The 12,154-nt window shown below is 36.4% G+C and overlaps 1 protein-coding gene across 1 annotated transcript; it reads left to right on the top strand.

Moving 5' to 3' along the window:
- The first annotated feature begins 338 nt into the window (after nt 1-338).
- On the top strand, nt 339-7,741 carry LOC112503868 (RGG repeats nuclear RNA binding protein A-like). Its single transcript, XM_025107847.1, has 7 exons — nt 339-728; nt 1,348-1,657; nt 1,785-1,850; nt 2,117-2,249; nt 6,317-6,475; nt 6,590-6,646; nt 7,244-7,741. Exons 1-7 carry the CDS (start codon nt 551-553, stop codon nt 7,430-7,432), a joined length of 1,092 nt encoding a protein of 363 aa, XP_024963615.1. The 5' UTR covers nt 339-550; the 3' UTR covers nt 7,433-7,741.
- The last annotated feature ends 4,413 nt before the right edge of the window (nt 7,742-12,154 follow it).

Genomic DNA, 12,154 nt, shown 5'->3' with positions numbered 1-12,154 from the left:
ATATGGAAGGACCAAAAATCTTACCTGGTAAGAGCGAAGGTAAGGACCGAGAGTCTTACCCGGTAAGTGAGGACGACGACTCTTACCACGGTTAGTGCTTACCGAGTAAATTGTTGCATACGATTTCATTTTGACCTTAACCAGTAAGTAAGTAATAATGTTGAATTTTACCCATAAAATCTTGCTCAGTTAAACGTTTGATAAACGACACCTTAGATGACTACAAGGACCATATTGAAATATAATTAGAGGGATCAAAGGGTAGTATATGCCATGAAGCCAAATGCCGAACGAGCTCCCTGGATAGAAATAAATTGGGAGTTTCAGATTAGGTTCACTTCATTTTCCTTCTCGACACCCATACTGCATTGCGGCTAGGGTTTCACCAAACCCTTTTTATCTCTTACACACTCTCTGAAAGATTCTAGGGTTCTTGTGGGTTAATCGATCTGAATTAGATATGACGAATTCGAACTCGAATTAGGTTTGTAGCTGTTGCGAAAACTAACGTTTTATCAAAGGGTTCTTCACTGTTCGAATAAAGGAAACAATGGCGACTGCGAACCCTTTCGATTTGCTCGGAGATGATGATAACGATGACCCTTCACAGCTCGTTGAGAAGATCGCTTCTGCACCGGCTAAGAGAGTTCAAGCCGCTCCTCCTACCGGTAAAGCGGCTGTGCAGTCAGCTAAGCTTCCCTCCAAGCCTCTTTCTCCAGCTCAGGCTGGTAAGTGTCTGAGCTATATTGATCTATGTCTCTGATATCTGGTTTTTAACTCGATCCAATTTTGTATTATGATTTGATGCGTACTTGGGGGTATAACGATTGCGCATGTCGGTTACTATATTAATTGGTTGTGTACAAATGGTGAACACTATTGAAAATGACCATCAATTTCTTTATCATTATTCTAGAGGAAAATTTGTGTAGTATAATGTTTTTGGATCATAGCATGCTAAAAAGGGTAATTTTTGGGTACTGTAACTGGTTTTGCTTCTTAATGGTCCCGTTTGAGTCTCCCGTGGCCACTGGAGGTTTTCCGGGATGTCAAGTTCAGGGTCCATGAGATTAGTTGCACGCAAGCTTTACTGAAACCCAAGGTTATAAAAAAAGGTTGAACTGAAAATGTACGCACCCCATTTTGTCTAATCAGCCGCATTGCTGCATGTTACTAAATAAGTTGGAGAGGTGGTTTTAATGCCAGCATTGTGACTTTCGACTTTATAAGGATCTTGTGTAAGATAATGATTTTGTTTTTCAATCTATATCTTTGGCTGCTGTTAACATGATTTCTGGTGCGCTTTAATATTTTCTGTACAAATATAAAAGAATTATTTCTGAGCAGTGAAAGAGGCCAGAAATGAAGGTGCGCGTGGAGGGCGTGGTGGTCGTGGGTTTGGGCGTGGTCGTGGTGGGGGTACTTTTAATAGAGACTCGGGCAGCAGCGAGAATTCATTTGGTAATCGAGGATTTTCTGGTGATCAAGGTGCCGTTGAGGAGTCAGATGCTGGGAAAGCTTATGAGAGACGTGGAGGTTATGGTGGTGCTCGTGGTGCTTTTCGTGGTGGCCGCCGTGGGGGTTTTAGTAATGGAGATGTGGAGGATGGAGAACGTTCGCGCCGACCATATGAACGTCGCAGTGGGACAGGGCGTGGGTAAAAGCTCTAACTTTGATCTTTAATCTGTTTGATATGCTCTTTTCTAATTTCAGTCTTTCAATCATTGGAAATATATCTAGTTTTCTTCATGTGTTATTCTAATCACTTCTAATCTCATGTATAGGAATGAGTTCAAACGTGAGGGAGCTGGTCGTGGGAATTGGGGAACCCAGGCTGATGAAATCACTCAGTATTCCTTTCCACCTTTCATTTAATCTTCAGAATGTCTCCTTGTTTGTTGCTTTTCTTTTGCAAGCCAGGGGTCTTCATGGGAGTAGCCACTCTGCCCTCTGGGGTAGAGGCATGATCAATGTACATTCTACCCCCACACCCTACCTTACCTTGGTGTATAATATACTGTTTTCATTTGGTTTGGTTTATTTAATCTTCAGAATCCTCTGCATATGGTTATATTATATGCTCTGTGTTAGTAATGGTTACTTTACTCCCTTCCAGGGAGACCGAGGAAGTGGTGATTGAAGGGGAGAAAACTGTGGGTTCTGATAAACCGCTGACTGAGGAAGTGGCAACAGATGAGAGAAAGGAGAATGCTGCAAACGAACCCGAGGACAAGGAGCCTGAGAATAAGGTCATCATCTTTATTCCCAATGGCGTTTCGTTTTGCTGGGCAGTTTTTATAGACCTATTAATGGCAATAAAGGCAAAAGTCTAAAGAAAGGCGGAGGTCTTTCATGGAAACAACCTCTCTACCGTTTAGGATTTGGAAAGATCTGCTTACATCCTACCCACATGCCTTACCTCTGTGGGAGTTAATGGGTGTGTTTGGTTTGATTTGATAAAGGCAAAAGTAAATCTAAAAATATGGCAATCTGTAGGTGGAAATGATACAAAACTGAAAGATGTTAGGAAGTAACTGTTTCTTCTGCTAATTCCCAGTAACCTTTTTTTGTTTGCTGTACTAACAGTCTTTCTCTTTTTTTGTTGTATGCAACCCCAACCCAAAAGAAACATAACATGTTTTTTTATTGAGATGTGCCATGGGGACAATATTAATTTAATTGCATATTGGAGTTGATAGTAATCATAAATAAAGTAGTTGAAGGGAAATAATGTGAGTGTATCATGATGGGTTTTGACTAGTGAGGGTGTTCACAAATAGTCTTTCACAAATACTCTTTTAGGTAGAGGTCAAGTCAACATAAAGGGTGTTCATGGGTTGGGTTGATCAAGTTGAAGTCATTGAATAACCCAAATCAATGTTTGCGGTTTGCAAAATCTCAACCCAACCCAAACCAAAGTGCAACCCAACCCAAACCGTACGGGTGGGTGGGTTGATACTTTGGTAAATCAAAACATTCTTCTAATATTGAATATGTTATTTCCACTACTCATAATTCCTTTTTTTCATTAGTCATTTGCTACAACTTGCCCATACTGCTTGAATCTTAAGTATAACACATTTAACTACTTTTCTCAATTTGCATTTATATATACACACACACACACAAAGGAGCGATATAGAGATAGAGAAGAGAATGAAAATATATGTATATGAAGAGGGTATGTGATCGTGTAATTGTTTAAAGTACATATTAATAGCTATGCTGTTAAAATCGCGATATATCGGATATCGGTCTCTGGAAAAATACGGGTGGTGAAATATCGGTTCCAATAATATCGCCGATATTTACTGATATTTCACTGATATTTTGATGGAAAAAAGGGTCCGATATACAAATTTTCTATAAGGCAAGTGTTTGGGCTTTTTTTATTACATGTTGGGCTTAGTTTTTTGGGCCTCTTTATTTGGTCAACTGGACAACACATACATTAGGTCTCACGCTTGTTCTCTTCTCGGTTCTTCACAATTCACGCTTCTCTTCTCGGTTCTTTTGCAGTTCACGCTTATTTCTTTTCTCGGTCTCCTTCATCTTCACGGTCTGGCTTCTTTTCTTTTCTCGGTCTCTTTCTCTTCTTGGTCTCTTTCTCTTCTCCAACAAATGATCAAGTCTCACGAAGAAGTGAACGTATTATATGATGTTGACTCGGATGCCGAACCTATTGCTTGCGATTAGCTCGTTTTTGAACACTTTTCTTATTTTGTTTTGTGAGACTTGTTTATGTGATGTTTTAATATTGAAACTATATTTCTAAACTCTAATTAATGCATATGATATGTTTATGGATGCATACATGTATAATATATATATATATATATATATAATTCTAAGAAATATTATGTTAATTGCTATTTTGGACCGATATAACCGAAATATCGAATATCGGTCTTGACCGATATTTTGTATTTTGACCGCAGTAACAACATAGATTAATAGTGACTTAGCAATCATATTAAATCTAAGAAATAAAAGGATATCGGGTTGGTTTAGCTGGGTTGGTTGGGTTTTTGAGTACCGTAGTCAACATATATTCCATTCTATTATTCCATTCTATTTGGCTGTTTGGTTTGGTTTTGTTTATAGGCATTGACTAATGGTCAAGCAGGGAACCTTATTTATTTGTATATAGAACTGAATCTTTTGGTTCTTGTGGGTGGATTGGGTATTTACACGTGTCGTAACCATTTTTCCTTTTTTTAATTGTTTATGTCATCATTTTTATCTTGCTTATTATCATGGGAGTAGTTGTGAATTCTTTTATCTACTATTACTGATCTGTAAGCCAAAATACAAAGCTATCTTGGCTGTTGACTAGTAGCCAAGTAGTGAACTTACACTATTAGTGAACTGGATGAACTAGTACTGTATCTATTGTGATTATTTTCTGTGTCATATTTATCCCTTTTTTCATCATTCAATTGACATCAAGTTTGTTTATCTTGTTCACTTGTGTTTTATGATTGGATCCTGAAAATGAGCATAATTTTTGAAGAGATTCATTTGTGTTAAGTCAGGGGCAGTTTGGTTGGTTGGTTTTCCATTAAGTCCTATATGGATAAAGCTGACTGTATGGATTGGGAGGGTTTTTGTCTAGGAGGGTTTTTTCATAGATGGAAGGAACATGTTTTTAATTGGGAGGAGCAGGTTTGGAAAAACTTGGCTTTTTGCGTACAGCCTCCCCCCCTAAGAAGCTTACTGAAGAAGCCATTTTTTATATCAATAAGCGACTACCAAACAGTCATGTATAGCTGATGGAATAAGCCGGAAGTCCCATTAAGCTCATTAAGCTGTTAACAAACAGACCCTCAACTAGTTGTAGCAGCATTTTATAGGAAATTACAAATAGCACAGTTGAAAGTTTGCTTGGCATTGAGGTATGGTTAGGTAGCCATAGCACCCATAGATATTCCACCATAATATGTATTGAGTCATTAAGGAAGTTGAGTTTCAGTATTCTTTATGAACAGGTATCCATAACACACCATAGATATTCCACCATCATCTTTTTGAGGATTTGTGACATTTTATTTGACAAACCGATTCCTATTTGGAAGCTCTATTCTTTTTGATATCTTATTGAGCGGAAGTAACACTCTGCTATATTGCTGAATTAGCTTCTTCCTGGTTCCTACATACTTTTTATGTAGACAGCCTGTGTCACACGACAATTTGCATATTAGCTGATTGTTTCTTTTGTGGCTGTTTGTCATCTTTATATCTTGTGATTGTTAGAGAGTTTGGGGAGTGTTGAAGGGGCTGCGTTCATTCTTTTAGATGAATTGGGATTTATTGATCAAAATAGTCGATGATAGTTGGCTTGATTGAAGAAAACAGTGGTCAAGGTTCTGTAGTGTGACATTACTTTTTCTGTTCTTCTGTGTCTAGTTCTTTTCGAGGACTGCAAGTTTGGTGTTTAGTGCTGTGGACAGTGATTTTATGGTGACTTTAGAATGGCGAGTTTTCAACTTGAAAGGTCAATAGAGTGGATTATTAAGGGGTAGCTACTTAATTGTCGAATGTCTTCTATGTTGAGAATTATGGGCCGAGCAGGATTAAGTTTTTTAGTAAACAAATTATCTGGGAAACTGATTAGATAACTGAAAGGTAGGTGTGAAGCTAGTTGTGGTTTCAAGTTTTAATATGTGAGGCCTAGGTTCTGGTGAATCAGTGGTGCCCCGTACATGCTCTTAGTAAGGTATCAACTGTATAGTCGTAGAGGAAGACCCAACAGATGACGGTATTTTGTGTCATAAAAATGCCAACCCTTGTATTTAGCCAACTTGAGATTCTTCAGTTTGTACTTTTACACTCTGTTCTTGAATTTGGGAATAAAAGAAAAGAAAGGAAGTGGAGGTAGAAAAGAATGGAATAGAATGAAATATTTTTATTTGTGTTATTGAGAGGGAAGGAAACAATTTTTACGTGTTCTTGAACCGGAGAGAAAGGAAAGAAAAGATGTCATTTTTACAAATATACCATTTATATTTGTTTTACTTTTTTCCTTATTTTTTATACGAGGGTATTTTTATCATTTATTTTCCTTTTCCTCCTAAAAAGTTTCGAGAAAACGACTTTTCCCTCTCTTCAATGAAGAGTTTTCGAGACCACAGATCTTCTATATGTTCATTCAGTGTTCTAAAAAGCGTTAAGCAGAGCTAGGCAGTCGAAACCTTCTAGTGCTTAAGCTAAGCAAGTATTAATTAAAAAAATCATTTTGGATTTTATACAACACTGCTTGTGTAGTTAAGTAGTTCCTATGCGTCTGTGAGCATTTTACCGACCTTTTTTTATTCAGGAGATGACTCTTGAAGAATATCAAAAGGTTCTGGAGGAGAAGAGGAAAGCTCTGGAGGCACTCAAGACTGAGGAAAGGAAGGTGGAAGTCGACAAAGAGCTTGCATCCATGCAACAGCTCTCCAACAAGAAGAGCAGTGATGACATTTTCGTTAAATTGGTGACAATTTATTATTGTTATTATTATTATTATTATTTTAATTTCTGAATGTTTTAATTTTACATTCTGCAATCGTCATTTTACTAACCAGTTTGTATGAATTTTTCTTAATAGGGGACCGACAAGGATAAGCGTAAAGAGATTGCTGAGAAAGAAGAGAGAGCCAAGAAGGTAATACTTGTTTCTGATCATACATTGTTGTAGATGCTCATATTAGTGAATATCATTTAACCGGAAAAAGGAAGCGGTTTTTCGCACAGCTTGCACATAGTGCAGGTCCCACTTAGTCGATCTGGTGATCAACAATCTCTGAAATGAAACTAGTACATTTTTTTGTTTTCTTAGCAAACTGGGTTGCAACCTGCTTTTGTGACATTATTTATGGTGCCAATGCTGCCTAAAATCTCCGCCCCTTCCGCAACCTGCGCCATATTCAGGGGCGGACCTAGGACGGGTGCACCTTTCAAGTGGATCAAAGGTCCGTAAAGTCGTCCGATGTGTTTTTAGCTGAATTTCACTGTTTTGAGGGATGTTTTAAGTTTTTTGGTTAATTTTAGATATTTTAAATTTTTTTCAAAACAAGTGTCCATTTTCAAAAGTAGTTATGAAATTCATTACTCCTATTATTAAATATAAAATATTATTTGGTTAGTTAAATGGTGTAATAATTACACATCTCTAAAACAGTCTTTTTAATCGTGGACGTTTATTTTGGGATGGAGGGAATATTATTCAGCTTGTTTAATTTTGTTTTGGTGTTCTTTGCAGTCTCTGAGCATCAATGAGTTTTTGAAACCTGCGGTGGGTGAAAGATATTACACTCCAGGTGGTCGTGGTCGTGGGCGTGGCCCTAGAGGTGGTGGTCGGTTCAGCCAAGGTGGGTCGTCTTCAAGCTATGCACCTGAAGCTCCAAAGATCGAAGATCCGAGCCACTTTCCGACTTTGGGTGGCAAGTGAGTTATCTGCTTTCTTCTCCTATCATCACCATCATCATCTGCAAACACTTGATAGAATGAATGGCAGAAGAAGCATACTAGAATGAATAATGGAATGGAGTTCTTCTATGTATCCCAAAATGGTTTTCTTAAAACTTGTCAGAACTGTAAATTTATTTTGTTTTTCCATGTATTTCTTTCTTTCTTTCTTTCTTTATAAAGTGTTAGAGATTTTGGTTGGGACATATGAAGGCGGATTAATTTGTTACTTTGAGATGCTTTGTTTTCTCAGTTTTGTTTTGGAATAGATGGATGACAGTTTCTACCTGTTTTGATGTGCTCTTCGTTCTTGGACAATCCACTACCATAATACCAAATGGTGGATTGCTAAAGTGACATGTAGATGAAAATGGCCGGCTGGTGCTACACCAACTTAATTAACAAGTTACGGGTTTGATAAATTTATTGGATGAATTGCAGTTAGTGTTCTAATTTTGTATCAAGACCTTTGTCTCTCCCTCTTACAGACGTTAATTGTATTTGTTAAGTTGAAGGCATTTAGTCTTCAACAGCTATACAATTTTAAGAACTTTGGAGGTTTAAAGTTTGCTCCAAGGCAATTTCTAAACCAACTTCTACAACAATTTCAAGTTGCAAAAGCCAACATTTAGTCAGGATTTCTTTTCCGTCTTTTCCTTGTTCCACCTTTTCGGCTGATAATGGAGTTCTTGAGTCGATGATGGGGAAGGGGGACAGACGGCAGCTAACAGGGTAGGGTTGTCTATTTTTGGTTTTTCTATTTTACCTGACGGTTTGTACCTCAGCTACAAGGATTTGTACATTAACTTTAATTTTTAAAAATGATGTAAATTGACTAAAATACCCCTCACATGCTAGAGTAAGTTACACCTTTGGTTCCGGTGGTTATCACTTTGGGGCCGTTTTCTTAAACGCTTACCCGGTAAGTACTTATCGGGTAATTTTTCTCACTGGATGAGCATGGCAAGAGCCAAGAATTTTACCCGGTAAGAGCGATGATAAAGATGAAGAGTCTTACCCGGTAAATGAGGGCGATGACTATTACCCGGGTAAGTGGTAAGAGCGATGATAAGAATGGAGAGTCTTACCCGGTAAATGAGGGCGACGACTTTTACCTGGGTAAGCGCTTACCAGGTAAATTGTTGTATATGATACATTTTGATGTCATACAATCTTACCCAATAAAATAAAATTATAGTGTTAACTTCTAACGTTGAGCACTAATACCATATAAACATTTAGGTAAATGACCCCTTACCATCAAGTCTAGTCTTTATTTTAAACATTTAGGTAAATGACCCCTTACCATCAAGTCTAGTATCTATTTTACATCAATTACACTTTTGATCATTGTAGTTGCCACTTTATTTTGCTTCTAGTTCCTGTGGCTAACGACTGATAACATGATCCGTTAACTCAAAGACATTTTGCAACAATTTTTCATTTATTTAATTTAGTTATTAATTTTTTATTTCTATATTACGTATATCCATCCATCCCATTTCTTCCCTGACCGTAGACCTCGCCAGGTACTATGGTTTTGTCGGTTCTATTATTTTTTTGTCACCTTCTCTGAGACTCTGGCCCTTTTGCAACTCCACCCTCTTCCCTCGATCCGGATATTTTACTAAGTCAAACAACAATTTCGGCACCTCTTTGTCCACCATTTATCATGCATATTTCTTCTCGCATACGTACCATTCTCATACATGCACCCATTTATGGCGCCCTTCCCTTTTCACACCATACACATACACACACTGAATTTGAGTGTTTTTCAACATATTAAAACTATAACGAATCACTGACTTCCTTTCATGTTGCATACAAACACACACAAACAATATTAAAGCAAACCCAAAAAAACTCCAGAACAATCAAAGAGTGAATAAACCCAATTTATTTGTATTCTACTATAGTCTTAATTTTTCTTCTTAATAAAAGAAAGAGATATGCAATAGTGATTCTACGCGCACCAAAACTTATACACACATCCACAATGTTTCTAACATGTGCATCATGCATGTGCACACACACATGGTGGTTTACAAACACAAAAAAAAAGAGACAAAAGATGGTGGTTTTGCCGTTGGAAGGTCGCTGGAGGGGTAGGGGGGGGGGGGGGGGTTCTCTAGGAGTTGCGTTGATGAGGGTCACAATAGCTAAGGTGAGAAGCGTAAGAAGAGATCTGAACCCTTGATCCCCTTGAATCTCAAACTCATTCATGAATCACATAGCAATTGATTTGGTGCATATCAGTGCTTCTCATCTCGGCGCATCTCGTCCTAATGTGTATCAAAGGGTGAAGCTCCCTCTTAGAAGATCTTCTAAGCTTAACTCTTCTTCTCATCCAACCCAATCCTGTTTGATAGTTGTTGGGTTTAAGCTGTGCTTAATTGTTGTATTCAAGATTTTCTTCTTTGTAAATTTTGTCTTAGTTGCTTTGTAGGTATAAATAGGTTTCTTTATTGTAATTAGTGGTAAGGATTCTCATTTGTATTATTCTTGAAGTTTAATACAATTTACTTTTGGCAAATTCTCTCAAAGTGTTCATCTTTTCTACTTTGTTTGTTTACTAATCTGATTGAAGAATCCGTGTTAGGATTGAATTTTTGAATTTAATTGTATTCATTCTTGAAAGTTGACTTTGTATTTCTTGTATTTGATTTGACCTATTTATAGGTTTAGATTAGTAGTGAGTTAGTAGTAAGAGAGCTTAATTGTCATTACCTTTTGTAATTGAGCTTTGAAGATAAATACAAGCCTTTGACCATTTGACTTTTTCTCTCAAATATCATAATCTTGAATATTGCTATTTATCGTGTAATTGAAGAATATATGAAGATTGATTGAATATTGGGACTTTCAATTGGTTTCAGAGCGATCTGCAACATTATTGGTTGAAGAAATTGCCAAATTTTCGAGATTTTTTCTACAAATTTCTGGAATTTCATTTAAATGTTCTTCATGTTCATATTTTGTTCTTGAGAGTTTCTTCAAAATTTTCATAAATTTCATCTCAAATCTTTCATTTTTGGTCGTTTGATTGATAAAATCATGATCATTGTGTGCGTTTTAATGTTTTGAATCATTGTTATTCATACAATTTCGTGGATTGATCATTCATTTTGAAGATTTGAAGAAAATTTTGGATTTTTGAAAAAGTTTTTGTTCTTGATATTATTCATAAAATTTTGGATTTTGATCCTATTTTGCTTAAGATTTCATGAAATTTGGTGTTTGTCTTATAATTCTTTGACCATATTAAGTGTAAATCGGTCACCTTTTTATCCCATTTTGAGGTGGATGGTTTGAAGTCAATTATGGCTGCTATATTTTGGGTCTAAATCGCTTGGCACTTAATCCCATTTTGTCCTTAATCGGGCATTAGTTTGACCGGAATTTGCATCCTTATAAATTTCTAGGAATTGTTTTATCATATTAGATTGTTGGATTTGTCAAGTTGTTTGGAGTTTGCTTATGAAGTAGCTGCTGTTAATAATATTTTAAATTTTGTTGGATGCTTTCCTTTTTCATGCAAATTTCCAGTTGCCAATTTTGGGATTAATTAGTGGTAAATCGGACACTTCCCTATCCGATTTGAGACTGTGTTTTGTGGTCTAAGTGATTTTGAAACCTTGGATGATCTCTTTGACCGGATTTGTATTTTTTTTTGAAAGACAATTTTGGCGGTTTTTGTAATTTTTTTTGACCTTGTTGTCCGTATTTGATCTCCGGACAACATACTTAGTTTAGTAGCTGTCTTGTTCGGATATCCTATTAATCGGGCATCTCCTTGTTCGGACTTTGCTGATAATTGGTCGTAATATTGTCCGAGTTTGCCATAAACCAGATATCATTTTGACCGAATTATGAGTTTCTTGTGATTGTGATTAAGTCTTGCTTGGATAATATAGTGTCCGTATTCATTGAAATCGGAGCCTTCCTTGTCCGATATTGTTGTAAATCGGTGGTAACTTTGTCCGGATTTGATATTGTTTGTTGTTCTAATAAGTTTGGTTTTGTGAGTTTTTGTACAAGTGTTGAATTTTAATTGCAAAAGATATTGTGTGAGATTTTTGAGATTATTTTTGGATTGTATTTCTTTGATCGATTTCCTGAACTGTGGAGATTCTTTGTTTGATCAATCGTGATTTTAAATGACATCAATTTTTGAGAGAGAAAATAAGGATTTGAAAGAGAATGTTTCTGAATTGGAGATTAGTCTGAAATAACAAAAAGAAAAATATGTGAAAGTGTTTTCTTGAAAATCATTCTAACTTGGAATGAACTAAAGAGTTGAATCAAGAGATAAAGAAATTTGAAGAAGAAAACCTTCAAGCTGAGATTGATGCACTTCTTGAAAATGATTATTATTTCAGTGGAAGTCGAAAGAAAAACTTTGATTTGCTAAAGAACAGTTCTAATCTGACATCTAGAATTTATGAACTTGAAAAGATTTTGGAATCTGAAAGAAAAGAGTTAGATAAAGGATAAAGCAGAGCAAAGTGAAGCATGAACTGATAGAGAAAATTCGTAAAGCTGAAAATGAACTGAATGCTGAATTTTTTCAAGGAAAGGAGAATGATGAGTTAATAGAAGCTGATAAGAGATATGATGTTGAAAGGAAAGTGTTTGAAAGCAAAATAAAAACATTAGAACTAAATGTCACATTGCTTTCAAAATAAATCTCAGATTTTGAGCA

This window comes from Cynara cardunculus, unplaced genomic scaffold (assembly GCF_001531365.2).
Source record: "Cynara cardunculus var. scolymus isolate 2C unplaced genomic scaffold, CcrdV1 Un_Scaffold_4011, whole genome shotgun sequence".
In the NCBI taxonomy this organism is placed as follows: domain Eukaryota; kingdom Viridiplantae; phylum Streptophyta; class Magnoliopsida; order Asterales; family Asteraceae; genus Cynara; species Cynara cardunculus.
This window is presented reverse-complemented; position numbering and strand designations above follow the sequence as displayed.